Below are 16,648 nucleotides of genomic sequence, written 5' to 3'. Positions count from 1 at the left end.
GATAAGTTTTTTATTGGAAATTATACCACACTTTTATTTATCCACTCTTTTCTTGATGGACACTCAGCTTGTTTTCAGTTACTTGCTGTTACAGTACCACCAGGGACAATCTTGTGTGTATCTCCTGGTACGAATACTATAGGATATTCACCTGGGAGTGAAATTGCATGAGCATCTTCATGGTTAAATCCACCATTTCTTGTGTTGCACATCTTTCTCTTTCTTGGTTATCACTCTTTATTTTCATTGGGTTCCATTCTCAGCATCCTTAGAAAGGGCACATGAAACATACATTTTCTGAGTCCTGCAAATCTAAACGTCTTTTTTTTAATCTCTCAATTCTCAGTTTGACTGGGATAGAATTCTAAATTCAAAATAATGTTTCCTAATGTGATACATGATTGACTGTTATATAATCTTAAAATAATTGGTTTCTTCCACTTCTTATACACTCAGCTAGTCTGGGAAATGTACCAAAAGACAGCGTTGTTAAATATTTCATGACATTTTTTTCGCTTACTATTTTTGTTTTGGAAAAGTTTCTTGGTTGGTGCAAAAAATCCCAGTTGTAATGTTAGGGAAATGGTATTAAAAACCTTCCAAAACAAAGGCGTTCAAGAGGGAACTCTAATAAACAATCTTGCTAATGTTCTTGAATTAAAAGGGAAATATTATGTATTTTCTACACAGTGCTTTTAAAGTAATTAAGCTTTTCAAAAAAATCATTTTCCCTCCAAATGTTAAGTTCATTGCTGCACTGTCTACCAGCCTCCTTCACTTGGCTGCTGAACCATCTTATTCTCACTGCTAGATACGTTTTATTATAAATCTACATCTTGGTCTGGTGGGGAGTATGCAATTCCCCTACTTTCTTCTAGGCGGCGCTGCAGAGACGTGCGCCCTCCTGGAGCAGGAGAGACTCCCCCAGTAGGGGGCGCAGCCCGTGGGTGTTGTGTCTGGTGGGTAAGCCGTACGCAACGTGAGGGGCGGAAACAACTCTCGCCCCGCCTCTGCCATCTGCGGCGCGCTCTGATTGGAGAAAGGAACCATCACTTGATAGGGCCGTTGGGCTGGGAGGAAGAGGGCCCAGGCCGAAGGTGACGCTGAGGCGGCGGAGGTGCAGAGGGGTGAGCGGGCTGAGAGAGTGAGCCACAGCAACACGTCGGGCACTCTTCGACATCTCTCTGCGGTGAATGGCGGCCGGATGGAGCACGAGGGGAGCGGCGGCAGCGGGGGGTCTGCCGGGCTCCTGCAGCAGATCCTCAGCCTGAAGCTCGTGCCGCGGGTGGGCAACGGGACCCTGTGCCCCAACTCCACTTCTCTGTGCTCCTTCTCAGGTACCGGCCCCGCCCCGCGCCTGCGCTCTGCGCGCCCTGCTGCGGCCGCCCCAAGGTGGTGCGCCCCTTCCCCAGCGTACAGGTTGGGTCCCGCCTCCCCACCCGCTGGGGGCTGTTTTCCTTCAGGAAGGAGGGTCCCGCTGCCTTGGCGGGGAGCTGAGGGTTCTCTCCCCTTCCCTCCTCGCTTCCTCGCTGGCCCCTTGGACTGGGCCATCCCGAGTCCGCGCTGGGGGCGAAGTCGGAGGGAGCTGCCAGGGGAGTGCCGGTGAATGAAGGGAGCTCAGCCCCCACCAGAACTGGTCTTGCCCTTTGGAGTTTGCAAACCCCCTAGGTTCAGACGTGACCTCGGCAGAGCCCTGGAGGCGGTCATCCCCGCCTTGTTTGGGGCGCAGGATGCGCCTGACCCCTGTCGTCCGCGCTGGTCTGTTGGCTTTCGCAGCTCCGACGCCAGATTGTCCCGGCGGGGCTGAGGGGCAGTCAGAACTGACACTCCCTTTGTTTCTAGTCTAGCCCAGTCCCTCTGCGCCAGGAGGTTGGCTGATGATGGCTTGCACCAAGGACCAAATCTACTCAGTCCACCACCAGCTTTTCTTTCTAGGAATCACTTTCTGAGACCTGTTGCCTAATCTCCCACTCACACGTTCGAGATCTTTGGCACAGCTTCTTTTTAACTCTTCTTACCCCCACTGGAGCTTCTCTTGGGCCTGATACAGGGGTTTTCAAATTTATAATATAAGATAGAAAGCGATCCCTGCTCGAGCGGAGGAGAAATTTCTTGGAAAGACTAATAAAGGCTCTGAGGGGAGGCACAGTTCATGTGTGTTGGACATTGAAATGCAAGAGGACTGAGAACAGTAGCGATTGAAAGGTGAGGTTGGGCTCCAGCAAAGCTGACTGATACCTTGACTTAGTAAACAATGCGAGACCGGGGCCTATGACCTACAGTGGAAGGAGGATTGGCTTACCTACCGCAGTCATAAACAAGGCACCGGTGATTTTTTTTTTCATCCATTGGGCAGCGACTGCCAGGCACCATTCATTGGTCACCTGGGACTTGCTGTGTAGTACCTGACTAGTATTTTCCCGGACAGGTTTGTGAAATAGCTGATAATGGGGCAGATGCAGATGTTACCTTGAAATCGAGCCCAGAATGACAATATGGCAGTTCGCCTTGTTTCAAAAGGTTCTAAGTTCACATTTGACAATGATAATAGAAATATATGGCATTCTGGAGACACTGTCCAAAAAATGAAATGTCCATGCAATCTGGAGACACTAAAAGACCAGATTAGTTTCTTTTTGTTTGTTTCCTTTCTTCCCCCTACTTTTTATTTTGAAAAATTTCAAACCTGAAAAATTAAAATGATAGTATAACAAATCCCATATACCCTTTACTGAAGGTTCATTATTCAATTTTGACTCTCTTGGTTTCTCTAAGTATATACCGAGGGTGCCAAAAAATGTATACAAGTGAACACTTTGCTCAGTGTTGCTCAAGCAGTGGTTTGCCATAATCAGAAGTGTCTGGACGCTGACGGTAACCACTTTGAGCACCTCTTGTAATTGCAGAAGTCAAACGTGACTTGTATTCATCCTTTGTAAACCGTGTGTATTGAGTATTACAATTTTAGTACAATTTTCCTTTCTTAGAATGTGTATACATTTTTTTTGGCACCCTTTGTATATCCATGCACTTAACATTTTTACTTTCTGCAGAGCCATTTTAAAGGAAGTTACAGAAGTCATGGCTCTTGATGTCTAACACTTCAGCGTGGATCTTTTAAAACAAAGACATTTTCTGTCATAGCCAAAAAACTATCACATCCAAGAAATTTAACATGGACAGAACATTTTATCTAATACATGGGCCTTATTTAAATTTCCCCAATTGTCCCTGTAATGTCATTTATAGTTTTTTCCTTTTTTTTTTTTTTTGATTTTGGAGTTTAATCAAGGATACACATTGCATTTAGTTGTCACGTCTCTTTGGTCTGGTTCAGTCTCGAACAGTTCCTCCATCTTTGTTTCAATTTCTTGAGATTGACGTTTTTGAAGAGTCTAGACTAATTGTTTCTTAGTATGTCCCACAATCTATATTTATCTAATTGTTTTTTCATGATTACATTCATATTAAACATTTTTGGTCAGAGTACTACTACCTACATCGGGGATGTTATCCACTTTCTAGTGCATTATATCAGGAGACATTTACCCGTCAGTTTGTACGTTTAATCATTTGTTGAAGATGGTGTTTATCAGATCTCTCTATTGTAAGGGTACCTTAACCTTTTGTAATTAATAAGTCATGTGAGGTGATACTTTGAAACAGTATTCTGTTTAGTCTGTCTGGCATTTAGTTGCCTTTCTTTAAGAAAAGATCAAGATAAGTGGATTTGGAACAATAGTTTTAACACCTCATAGTAGAGAATCTGTAGCTGTGGGAATTGGTTTGCTTTCAGAAATTGTTCTGAAAATATCAAACTGCACTATGTACTTGAGCTTATGGGAACTTCTATGGATATATAACTTGGAGGTGTTGATTACCAGGGATCATTCATTCATCAAGTACAGGTTTCCCCCGCTATCTGAAACTAGAGTGTTCCTGTGAAACCTTTTGTGAACCGAAATGGCATAAAGAGAATTACCTTAGGACATGTCTTGCTAACTGTCTTGATGCACAAAATAAATTGAGATAAAGCACAGTTGCTCACAGACACAGTTCAAAGTGTGTCTTGATGCTGAGTACAGGTCCCAGGGAAGGAGGTTGAGGGGCCACTCTGTGCGCTGCTTGGGGTGTGCTCTGCCTGCAAAGCCCACTGCCAAACAAACAATGCTGTTTTTGCTTTTTGCCTTTTCTTTGTATAAGCAAAAGTCCTCTTTGGATTTCTTTTGGCTAATGAAAACAGGTCCTGATGTAGGTCTTTTATAACAGCGAATAGGTGGAAAGTGAACTTTTGAAAAGCAGGGGATACCTGTACATGTTTGGCCAAGTGCAGGCTCTGGGCTGGGGTGTAAACATGATTGAGATATATAGCCCTTGACCTCAAGTTGATCAGAATGTGATGGGTAAACATTTAACCTCCCTGCTATGTCTCATCTTTTGCTGGAATGATGGTTACAATAGGTACATGAAGTTTGATTCTTTTTGAGGCACCAAAACCTGCTGACAGTGAATTGCATTACCTGAGTCTGGAAAAGTTTCTATTTTGGCCCCACAGAAAAGGTTACTTGTACTTTATGCCAACTCAGTATGGCAGAATCATTGCTCTGAAATATTCTGTGGTTTATCACTATCAGGAAGCTTCGAATTGATTTTTTTAACCTGCATTTGCAATTTAGCCATTTAGATTTCTGCCTATCCTTCCTTATTCCAAGGTGTTCAGATTTCTTTTGTTGTTGTTGTCATTTTTAACAAATCTGAATGCCAAGAAAGGCAGATCTTGTCTTTGTATCAGGAATAACATTAACTTCCTGAAGGTATGAATTTCATGAAAATCAATGTCAAAGTGTATCTTGTGATAGTTAAACTGAAACCCATTAATATTTGGTCATGCGGCTGCTGGAATCAAGAATGGGTCATAGTTGGACCAGTTATTTATTTCACTCAACAAATATTTGCTCAGTGTCTGTTGTATGCCTGTTGTTTTCTAGGCACCAAGTAAAGATGTGGTAGTGAACAAAACAAAGGAGCTTTCGTTCTAGTGGGGAGAGAGAGAAAATAAACAAAATTTAAAAGTGTGGAAAGGAACAGTTGGTGGTGAGTGTGAGACAGAGTAGGGGGGACAGTAAGTGGTGGGTCTTGTGTGTCTGGTGGGAGACTTCATCATATAGGCCTGATTGATGATTAACTCCGCTTCCAGCCCCTCCGCGCCCTGGAGAATGGAGGTGGAGCTGAAAGTTCCAAGGTTATAGTCGTGGCTTCTGGTGACCAGCCCTCATCCAGGAACCCACCAAGAGTCACCTCCTTAGAACAAAAGATGCTCCTAGAAATTCCAAGGGGTTTAGGAGCTCTGCATCAGCCGGGGGCAGAGACCAGTATACAGTCGACCCTTGAACAGCGAGGGTCTGAACTGCACGGGTCCACTGATACATGGATTTTTTAGTTGACCCACGCAGTTCAAACCCGAGTTGTTCGAGGCTCAAACTGGTGGTTTGGAATCCGTATTTGTGGACTTAAGTTATTCTCCGATTTTCACGCCTAGTCCCTGCATTGTCCAGAAAGGTCAACTGTATATGCATCTCTTATTTTTTCATAAGGGGACAGATAGATCCCTGGCAGGTAGGTGGGATTCAGTAAGGGGTGGGGGGTCTCACAGTTGGCAGTGTGGAGAGATGCTGATGGGTCTTTAGCATCAAGGCATTCCAGCATTGAGTTGTAGCACGGGGTAGGACTGCAGTTCCCGGGAGGACTGATAGGTCTACTGAGAACCCCAGCGCCAGAGGAACTGGCTGTGTTCACACAGTTGTTTGATCTGGAACATAAAGTAGACTGGGGCCAGCTGAAAGGATGGCTGTGCTGAGCCTCATGCAGCCTACTTGGCTTAGGCTTCTTCCATTCTTGCTGACTGGGGCCAGGTTGGCCTTGAGGTCTTGCTTGGAATTTAGGGAACGCAGCTGTAGAGGTTAGAGGGCCAGGGAACCAACCATTACAAACCCGTTTTGTCAACACAGAACTCACCAAGAGGATTCTATAATTTATGTGGGTTTTCTCTTTAACTGAAATGTCTGCCTGAAAAATAGATTCTTAAAGATAATATTCCTGTAGGCAAGGATTTTTGTCTTTTTTTTTTTTCATTGATGTGCCTGGCATATGGAATAGGCAAAATAAACATTTGATTGCTGAATGAATAAATCCTTAGTTTTGTTCTCACTGTAACGTTTTAGCACAAATTTAGTGGCTTAAAACAACACAGCTTTATCATCTCACAGCAGTCCACAGCAGAGGTCAGCAGTCCAAAATGGGTCAGCAGTACTCTGCTCCAGAAAGAATTGCTTTTCTTGCCTTTTCCAGCTTCTCGTGGTCACCTGCATTCCTTGGCCTGTGGCATCTTCCTCCATTTTTAAAGTCAGCAGCATAGCATCTTCAAATCTCTCGGCCTCTGACCCTCCCGCTTCCATTTGAAAAGAGCCCTCGTGATTACATAAGGCCCACCTGGATAATCCAGGATACTCTCCCATCTCAAGATCCTTAATCTAATCGCACAAGCAGACTTCCTTTTGCCACATATTCACAGGCTCTGGGGATGAGTATCTGGACATCTTTGGAGCCCATTCTGTCACTGGGGCTTAATCTAATTTCCCCTTATAATATTTTATTACAGATTATCTGACTTATGTAGTTCAACGTCAGGAAGTGATGTGACTTTTAGCTACCAGAGTGAACAAAGCTGAAGATAACACACTTGATTTGAAGCAGTGAACTAGGCAATACTGTAAGATATGTAGACAAAGATTTTTGACAGTGTTTTGAGTCAGGGAAATAAAAAGTCCTATATGATGATCAATAAATAGCTATTAAATAGATAGCAAATAAAGGTGCAGAAGATTAAAGGGAAATCACTTAGGTTTTTTTTTAAAGTGTTCTATTGATCGGGGTTTGTCTTTGCTCTTAGAGTCCTGTAATAATCCCCATCTAAAAAAGTGTTTTCTAAACAGTACTATTCATTTAATGTAATCAAGCCGTTCCGCCCTGCATATAGTGACTTAAGTGACGCTATATAAAATATGTAGGCACTGAGCTAGCTAATGGATGTAGCTCAGAGTTGTGCTGCGTGCTTCCCTTCCTCAGAATCTCAGAGAGATGCTGACCTGCTCTGCCAGACCTTGTTTGCAAATAGGCTTTTCAGCTTTTAGGAAAATTGAGATGTGGGTTGGTGCTCCTAGCATCCCCTGGGGCGCGTGCTGTACTCCGGGGCAGGAGGGAACAGGTGTTTGTGTCTTAGTCTGCTGGGGCTGCTGTTACAAAATACCATCGACTGAGTGGCTTAAATAACAGACATTCATTTTCTCACAGTTCTAGATCAGGGTGCCAGCATCGTCGTGTTGCGGTGAGGGCCGTCCTGGGTCGCCTTCTCACTATGTCCTCACATGGCAGGCAGAGAAAGAATGAGAGACACAGAGAGATCTCTCTTCTTCTTTTTATAAGGCTACAGCCCTATTGGATTAGAGCTTCAACATAACAAGTTTTGGTGGAACACAATTCAGTCCGTAGCAGTTGGGTAGCACACCTGAGTGTCCAAACCCACTTTTATGGAGGTTACCAACTTGGTGTGTCTCTGGCAGATCAAGGGCTCATGTCCCAGTTCACTGCCCTAGGTTTAGTGACAGCCAGTTAGAAAGCACGCGCCAGCAGTGCCTTGAGGGATGCAGAAAGCAGTACTTACCTTTGTAATTTGGGGAGCGTCATCAGGGCCCAAGAGCAGTGTCAGGTCAGTGGTGGGGTTTCAAGTCAATGGTGACAGCCAGCAGCCAGCATGGCTACTGCTCTGAGTCTCAGAGGCAGATTTGCAATCCGTTCGTCCACCCCAGGGCCGTGGCATTCCTGGAATGCCATCAGAGAACTTTATCTGCATCCCGGGTGGTGGTATAGAGGTCAGTCTCGGGGTGATTGGGGGAGTAGATGGTCAGGACTGTGGGATTGAAGGTGGGGTTACTGCTTTGCAAGGGAACTACGTGCTGCTATGCTGTGGTTTGGGGCTGAGCAGGCAGTGGGTGGTGTACGAGGGGGCTTCGGCTGGGGAGGCTAGGCTGCTCTCAGAGCCAGGGTGCAACAGCAGCGGCCCTGGTGGGACTGAGCTGCTGGGCACAGTTTCATTGGGGAGGAGCAGTAACCGGACACCGGACACTGCAGCCTCTGGAGCTGCTGCCAAGAAGAGAGGGCAGGTCTCCTGGGCAGTGGAAGCAAGAATAGCTCCGGCCTGAGGCTGGAAAGAAGGCAGCGGTGATAGAGGTTTGTTTCTGAAGAGGACGGGGTCTCAAACCCTGGGGATTCAGAATCCTTCCCCCGATTTCTGATTGACACTGTTGACTGGAAAGGTGGTTTTTTCCTTTGGTGGAGGAAGAGAAGTAGTTACTTAACAAATATATTTTTTATATATTACATGAGTTGTTTATAGGTTATATATATTTTAAGCTTGGGACATAACTATTTAATCACTTTATACTCCATAATGCGTAATTTGACTTGTTTTTAACAGAATTTGTCAAACACCATCAAACAAAATAGAGCAGTTTCAACAGTATTTAAAAATTATTCTAAAGATATACCTTGTTAGAAAGAAAAAAAAATCTCACAAATAGTTTAAAACTTCTTACAGTTACCTGATAGCTTCTCACCAGAACAATACTGCCAAACACCCTAAATCAGTGATTGTGGAATGAATATAATTGTACAGCATTTCCATTTTAGATGAGTGAGTAATCAAAAAGCCAGGAAAGATCAACAGGCATTGATTGCATGGTACCGTGTTGGTGAACTTAGGCTTGTATTTCTTATGGGAGGAAAATGATTTAGGGCAATTTTCAAATCTGGGTGAATCTTTTTTTGTTTTTCAATGTTTGTGGGTAGGTAGAGTTTGCTTATTGGGTTGGCCAACTTTTTCTGTAAAGGGCCAGATAGTAATTATTTTAGGCTCATTAGGCTATGTGGTCGCTGTCACTGTTTCAGCTCTGCTCTTGTATTTTGAAAGTAGCCATAGACAAGACTTAAATGAATGGATATGGCTGTGTTCCAGTAAGATTTTATGTACAAAAACAGGTGGTGGTCATAGGTTGCTGATCCCTCTAAAACCATCAATATTTGGATATTTAATAAACCTACATTGCAACTGAATGGAATATGAAATAACTGGGTATAATGATTACCCCCTTTGTAATGACTGCAATGGGAAAGACTGATTTGCGACCTCTCTTTGCTTCCCCTTGTAGAAATGTGGTATGGTGTGTTCCTGTGGGCACTGGTGTCCTCTCTCTTCTTTCATGTCCCCGCTGGATTACTGGCCCTCTTCACCCTCAGACATCACAAATATGGTAGGTTCATGTCTGTAAGCATCCTGTTGATGGGCATCGTGGGACCAATTACTGCTGGAATCTTGACAAGTATGTTAGACATTAAAATACCAGTCAAAATATTTCATATGACTAGTCAGTTAATTTCAGTACTCATTTTAGAAACATGTCTGAGTGAGATGAAGGAAAAAAGAGTAGCCTTGAACCACAGGTGCCTTTTATTTATGTATTGTTTTTTATCCTCTCCCCAAATCCTCCATTATTTGGCTAACATCTTTGACTTCCTGAATCAGATTTTCTCTCACTGGCTTCAGGGAAGCCATGTTAAGCTTTGTGAAATAGGGTCACTAGCACAAGAAAGATATTTGTATTTTTGGGAAGCTACTGCTCCTTGCTTATCAACTGCCACGTGACTGGTAGCATCGCAAGATGGTTGATGAATTACTGCCACTCATTCAGGTGTGGTTACTTTAGGATTATTTTTTTCCCTCTCAGGACTTTCTGAATAAGAATTAGAGTAACATTCTTATTATAAATTATTGTTACCTGTTTTTCCCTTGGCTTCCGCTCATGTCACAGAGATGAGAATAAGTTTAAATCATTTTTAAGCTTATAATTAAATATAAATAACATGTATATTTTATATAAATTAAAAAAATATAAGAAAGCAAAAATAAAAAATTCTCCACTCAAATATATGGTGATGGAAGGAGAACTGACTCCGGGTGGTGAACACACAATGGGATTTATAGATAATGTAATACAGAAGTGTACACCTGAAATCTATGTAACTTTATTAGCAATTGTCACCCCAATAAATTAAAAAAAAATAAAATTATCCACTGCCACATCCCTAAATGATAACCACAGTTTGTATTTTGGTATATGCTTTCAGACTCTTTTCTAGATGTACGTGTAAACACAAATATATTCTTAAAAATAGAAACATAGTATTCCTACTAATTTGTAACGTTATTCCCCCTCCCCCCCCACCCCCCATCCCCGTGAATTTAACCTTGAGCTTCAAGCAGAAATCTCCCTCTGTCTTTGACTTGAGGGTTTTTGGGGGACAAAGTGGCCTTGTTTCTCTGTTTTGTAGATGATGAAACCTTTGTGATAACTCGGGGAGAAGGTCAGTTTTCTCCTGTCTGCATTAAGGAGTTTCCATAACTGGCCTTGTACAATATTTTTAACTGTATTACCTATCACTGTCTTTAAAGACTTTCTGCTCCAGTTTCCTTACTGGATTGCTGGCTCTTAGGACCTGTTTAAGATTTTTCATTGGTAAAATAGGGATAATACTCATATGCTGTGTGGTAATTAAATGAAATAATATGTGTATAAAGTATTTAACATAATCCCTAACACACAGTAATCGTGCACTGAATGCCATGTTCATTTCTGTCTTTAAGACTCTAGTGCATTGAGTCTGTTCCCTTCCCATTTTGCTGCCCCTTCTGTAAGCTTTTTTCTTTTTTCCCTTCTTCATCATCCAAATCCCACTTTAGGGCCCAGATCAAGTTCATTCGGCTTCCTTCTGCCCAGCCCACTTTTTTTGGAGCTACATTATAAAGGGGCTCAATGAAACATTGCGATATTAGTAACATAGTATGTATGTTTTCTCCCTGGAGGTGGGCATTTCAAAGTCACAAGTGTTCCAGGCAATCACCACAAGTGTTAGTTATACTGTTCTTTCTTCTTAAAATATGTTCATCTACCTTCACATCACATATATTAGGTTGGTGCAAAAGTAATTGCGGTTTAAAAGGTTAAAAATAATTGCAAAAACAGCAATTACTTTTGCACCAACCTAATACAAAATGTGTAGATATTTGTTTGAGACCCTGTATATTGTGTTGCACCATTCAAAATCTGTTTCATGCTTGTGCTTTCTGTCTTGTGTCCCCCAACTAGATTCTGTATACTATGAGAACAGGTGTCACACCTTATAAAACATGAAAGTACATAAATATTTGAGTGAATGAACACACTATGACCAAGGAGAATTTTGTTTGCAGCATTTTGTGAGGGAAGGGTCATGTGAGAACTCTGGATCTGTTTTTTTTCAAACTAATGAAATCTTGACTTTCTTGGTCCAATGCTAAGTGTCTGTAGCAATTCAGAGGGATTCCTGGGTAGATACAGATATTTGTGTTTGTTTTGTTTACTCAATTCCTAGGAAGTTATAATGACTAACATAATAAGAACAATCTGTGATAGGGGAACAGAAAGGAATCACTGAGTATCTCTCCCCTCACGCCCTTTGAATTCATTAATAGCAACTTTATAGGCTTAGAGTCCTCCTTCCTTTTCCTACCTCTCTCCTCCCTCTTTCATCCATTTCTTGAAGGGACCTCTGAGTATAGTAGAAGGTGGAGTGGGAATTGCCTGTGGCTCCTCCTGAAATATTTCTTGCTCAGCCTCACACAGATTCTTTGTCATTTATTGCCAAGGGTTTTATTAGGTACCTGTTAAATGCATGGGGAATGCATGGGGAGATGTTTGTGAGTTTGTAATCAGGTCTTGTGGAAATTACAATCTTTGTGATTTGGGTTATGACTTGCAGATGGTTTTTATTCAATATATCTAGGAGACTCTCAGTTTTAAGGAGTCCCTTTTCAACATCTAAAAGCACATGTCAGTGATTTGCAAATCATATAAGGAATACTTAAAACGTAGAGTAGTAAGCAAAAAGAATAGGGACAACAAAATATTTCTATAATATCTAAATTTTAATGTAAACAATCTGGAGCATTCTACTTATAATAGAATTTTAAGAGCTGTATTTTCCTGAATATGTTAACCTTGATTTTTTTTTTTTTTTTTAACACTTAAATTTTTGGACAGGTGGAGCAATTGCTGGAGTGTACCGAGCAGCAGGAAAGGAAATGATACCATTTGAAGCCCTCACCTTGGGCACTGGACAGACATTTTGTGTAGTGGTGGTCTCCTTTTTACGGGTTTTAGCGACTCTATAGCATATACCCTTATGCTATAATGGTGAATCGAAGTTTTATAGAATCCTCAAAAAGAATACAATAAGGAATGTAGTGTTTTCTTAGTTCTTCAAATGGAAGCAACTTGGATAAAAAAGTATGTGAAGAACGCCATCTCAGCCCTTTCTTCAATTTGAAGCTGCAGGAATTGAAGATCTTTTTGGATTCCTCTTGTTCTCAACCAAAACAAATCAAGTTTTATTTTGTTTTGATAGTTAATTTAAGCAGTTTTAGAGGTGCACCTTTACCCAAAGCCACGTCAACAGTGCTTCTGGGATAGCAGCCTTCATGCTGAAATTTGCAATATGCTGTGAGAAAATGCAATATTGCAAATTTCAGAGAAACGATGGAAAATATTGGTTTATTTCTGAGCAGAGTGTACTGTACTAAAATCTTATTTGATCTCCTCTAGATTAAAATTTGGCAGACTCTTCTTTTGTTACATCTTCTTGACAATAAGTGCCAAGTAGGTTTTGGCTGAGTATAGTATAGCTTTAAGAACAAATTTGGTGAAATATAACAGGAAAAAAATACCTATAACACAAGCAGTGATTTTGATTCCACTGTTAAAAAAAAAAGATTAACTACTGAATGATGTGACATTTTATGGATAACTATCTTGACCTCTGATTATTTAATATATTTTAAGAGATGTGAATTTGTTGTTTTGTGTATTTTAACAAAATAAGCTAGCTAATTGTGCCGTTTTTTTCCTCCAGAATTCCAGTATCACATTTTCCTATCACTTTTATTCTATTAATTTTATTTAGTTTAATTGGAAACATACACTATTAAATAGCTCTAGTTGAAAATTTTAAGCAGATGAGTTAGGGTACTCTTTTGACTTTGAGGGACACAAAAAAGATACTTTAAACATCCTGTTAGTTTTTCTTAATGACTTTGAGAAATTGTAGAAGTGTCACTTCAACTAGAGTTAGTTCTTACTGATTTTCTTTTCGTCTTAATACCCTGTTTCCCAAAAAATAAGACCTAGCCGGACAATCAGCTCCAATGCATCTTTTGGAGCAAAAATTAATATAAGACCTAGTATTATATTATATAAGACCCGGTCTTATTTTACTATAAGTCTTATATTAACTTTTGCTCCAAAAGACATATTAGAACTGACTGTCTGGGTAGGTCTTATTTTCAGGGAAACACGGTAGTTACTTCTCTTCTTAGTGAAGTAACTAAGTGAGCTGAAGTAACTTAATGAAGTAATCTCGTGGTGGGTCTTCAGCCCACTTTTACAGTATTGGGTGTCACTCCCAGAAAGTGCCTAAGGTTTAATTTTCAAGATATGCCTTCTACTGTGCCCTTTACATTTTCCTTCAAGAGAATTTTTGTCCTTAAAGAGAAATATCAGAGCTTTTCTAACCCAATTTTAGCTTTAAATTTTTCTCCTACTGCCTAACTTTCTTTTTCATTAAAAGGCCTGAAAACCGTGACCTCAAAACAGAAAGGATTTTAAAAATTAAGTATCTAACTTGATCCTTACCACCTAAACTATTTTGTTTGGAATACAATCAATGTTGTTGTCTGTTTTCAAAATCGTTTCTGGTAATTAAGTCTAACATTTTAAAGGAAAGTTTCCATTGTAAAAGTAAGGCTGACAGCCCATGAGGTCATATACACAGGAATGTGTCCATTCCATTTAAAGCAATATGCATTTTGGCTTCTGATTAAAAATACCCAAGAGGACCAATTTACCAAGGATAGTCAAAGAGAAAAATTACAAAGGGATCCAAAAATTAACTGGACATTTTCTTTTAACTAATAGGACTTTAGACCACTTAACAAAATCACAGTGACAGAAACTCAGACGAGATGGAAAATTACGAATAAGAATGTAGGCAAATGTCCTTACAAATACTCCAACAAGATTACTCTTCAATGCTCTAATCTTTCTTTCAAGTAAATTTTAAGTCTTTAAAGACTTTTTCAGTTCAAGGAGCTGTGATTTTGAAAAGTAGCCCTTCAGTTTAAGAAATTTGGGCGTGTTGTATCCTTTATTATAAGAAATAATTTTAATCATCTCTGTTGAAGGATGCCTCTTAGTGTTCTTACATAAATCATTCTTTTGGATAGAATTTCACAACTTGAACATGTGGGCCAGTGGTTGGTGAGCCCCTTCCCTGAATATTAATTTTTGAACATGCTGATTTGTTTGTTTGATTGAAATGTTTGGTTATTTTTCTTTTAGAGCCAAGACACAAAAATTAATGAATTTTGAAAGGTGTCTTCTGTTTCCACCTGTTTATTGTTTGCTATATTTTGACTATCCACTCTTTTTAAAAACTTCAAATACAAAATGTATCCTCAAATTATTGAATGTTTCATCCATCCCAGTATGTGAACATTCTCCTGTGAATAAATGTATATATACCTTACATAGATTGATCTTTGTAGCTTGAAATTTTTTTCAGGAAGAAACTATTTGAAAGATAAAGAATGTCTATTCCTCCTCATTTTTGTTTTTTTGTTTTTTGTTTTTTTTTTAATTTCTCATGTCAAATACAGAATTATTTGAAGTTGGTTACTCAGATGAAAAATATATGCATTTGTGTTGAACATTTTATTTTACCAAAAATTTTGAGAATTTTTCCTAACATCTGACTTTCTTAGAAACATATATAACTACCCCATGCCCCAGTTGTGTGTCCACTTTTTCTTTTTTTTTTTAAATGCAGAGAAGGAAGTCAGCCCTCAACCATAAAAGCTGACTTCTGGATTCTTTAAAATGGGGTGTTGAGGATAAAGGCATTTCATGAAAACTTAATGTCTGTATACAAAAGTGTAATGAATATTCCAAGAGAAACATGTCTCTTGGTGCTATTAACTCATTTTTGCAGCAAAACATTACTTCTTAGGAAATGTCTAAACTAGTGAGAAAAAAGTTCATTTAAACCTTTCCTTATGTTTTTTAAGTTTTTTAAATTGTATGTTGGCTTTTGATTCCAGTGTCCCTTCTGACTGCTCTGGTTTGAATTAAGTTCATATTACAACTGCAGTGCGTATAACCTTCCCTACAAAACCATTTCCTGGAATGTGAAGCCCTGGTGCCATTAGCTATCCACATGCAGAAAGTTTTATATGTACCTGCATTTCTTATTTGTGCACTCTGTTAGGCTGGTTGTGACTAAAATCAGCTTAACTTTTTATATTAGATTATTTGACTAACTGCTACAGTCAAAATGATCAAATCTTTTTGTATGATAGAAAATTATTTAAATTTTATTTTTCTACTGACATTTCTAATTCTGGTATAAATGTTTATCAATAAAGAATTACTTTCAATTCTGTGAACTGGAACTGTTATTTCTTTTTTCAGTGGCCAATGAGTTTAATCTTGTAATAAGGTTGTCTAAGTGGTTTTTTTTTATAATTTAACGTACATGTTTAACTGTATTTCTTTTATGTTCAACTTCTTACTAATTTACCTTAAAATTCTTGTTCAAAGATGTGATTAAACTGTACTTACATGTGAACTTGAGTCTTATTAACTCAACTTTGTGGGCTATATATTAACTATCAACAAGCTTTTGTATGATTACACACTGTGATAGTGTGTGACAATTTTATTATTTCAGTAGTAAGTCCACATGAAGAGAGGCTCCAGGGTTGGTTTAGTACACTCTGTGACATCATAAATATTTCCACTCTGCCATTTTCAGCTAATTGGATTGTCCAATTTGAGTAGCTTACCCCATGGTCACAAGATAACGACTGCAGTTCCAGGAATTGTAGGCAGAGATACAACGTCTGGCAGGAGATTGCCCATCCTTCTCTCTCTCTTTTTTTTCACTGAAGTATACAAAGTATAGAAAGTAAAGTGCACAAATCTTACATAGCTTGATGAATTTTTAGATATTTATACACTGGTGTGACTACCACTTAGACCAAGATACAGATGTTTCTAGCACCCCAGAAGATGCAAACAGAGTTCAGCCAGAAGCCCCCAGATTGTATGTATCCAGGACCCAACAGAGGAAGAAATTTTCTTTCAATTTCCAAAAAGGTAATAACACAAGATTGGACAGTGGTAGGAGTTTATGGCAAATGAGGGGCTAACAGTGCTGAGTTTGGCAGAGAGGACCTTGTAAATTACTGCCGAAACAACATGGTAATAATGAACCAGGAATCTCATAGGGAGTTGTGGGGATTTGTACTGTGGCCAACTGGAGAGCCCTGTCTGAAACCCTTTCTCAGTTCCAGCTGATTTCTGCTTGTGGGATTATGAGCCCAGTGTTGCCAAATTCTCCAGTTTTCAAGGAAAGTTGCAAATCTAGATTATTTGAAATCACGCCA

At 39.9% G+C, this 16,648-nt stretch overlaps 1 protein-coding gene across 3 annotated transcripts; it reads left to right on the top strand.

Moving 5' to 3' along the window:
* Positions 1–993: 993 nt before the first annotated feature.
* Positions 994–15,051, top strand: TMEM170A (transmembrane protein 170A). 3 transcript variants are annotated; one of them, XR_004425108.1, is made up of 4 exons: positions 1,023–1,337; positions 9,264–9,434; positions 12,192–13,298; positions 13,481–15,051. XR_004425108.1 is itself a non-coding variant. In XM_033127589.1 (3 exons), exons 1-3 carry the CDS (start codon positions 1,205–1,207, stop codon positions 12,320–12,322), a joined length of 366 nt encoding a protein of 121 aa, XP_032983480.1. In that variant the 5' UTR covers positions 994–1,204; the 3' UTR covers positions 12,323–13,404. The 3 variants fall into 3 exon arrangements, 2 of the variants coding, with proteins under 2 accessions (XP_032983480.1, XP_032983479.1); XM_033127589.1 differs by lacking the exon at positions 13,481–15,051 and having other exon boundaries at positions 994–1,337; positions 9,264–9,365; positions 12,192–13,404; XM_033127588.1 differs by lacking the exon at positions 13,481–15,051 and having other exon boundaries at positions 12,192–13,404.
* The last annotated feature ends 1,597 nt before the right edge of the window (positions 15,052–16,648 follow it).

The sequence above is a fragment of the Rhinolophus ferrumequinum genome, chromosome 15 (genome assembly GCF_004115265.2).
Source record: "Rhinolophus ferrumequinum isolate MPI-CBG mRhiFer1 chromosome 15, mRhiFer1_v1.p, whole genome shotgun sequence".
NCBI classification, from domain to species: Eukaryota; Metazoa; Chordata; class Mammalia; order Chiroptera; family Rhinolophidae; genus Rhinolophus; species Rhinolophus ferrumequinum.
The sequence above is the reverse complement of the archived record's forward strand: the minus strand, read 5'-3'. Positions and strand labels throughout refer to the sequence as shown.

Bases quoted from the DNA above. Each gene is read 5' to 3' on its own strand.
- TMEM170A (XM_033127588.1), top strand. From the start codon at position 1,205: ATGGAGCACGAGGGGAGCGGCGGCAGCGGGGGGTCTGCCGGGCTCCTG. The intron at 1,338-9,263 runs GTACCGGCCCCG...TTCCCCTTGTAG, and splicing joins TTCTCTGTGCTCCTTCTCAG to AAATGTGGTATGGTGTGTTC. The intron at 9,435-12,191 runs GTATGTTAGACA...ATTTTTGGACAG, and splicing joins TACTGCTGGAATCTTGACAA to GTGGAGCAATTGCTGGAGTG.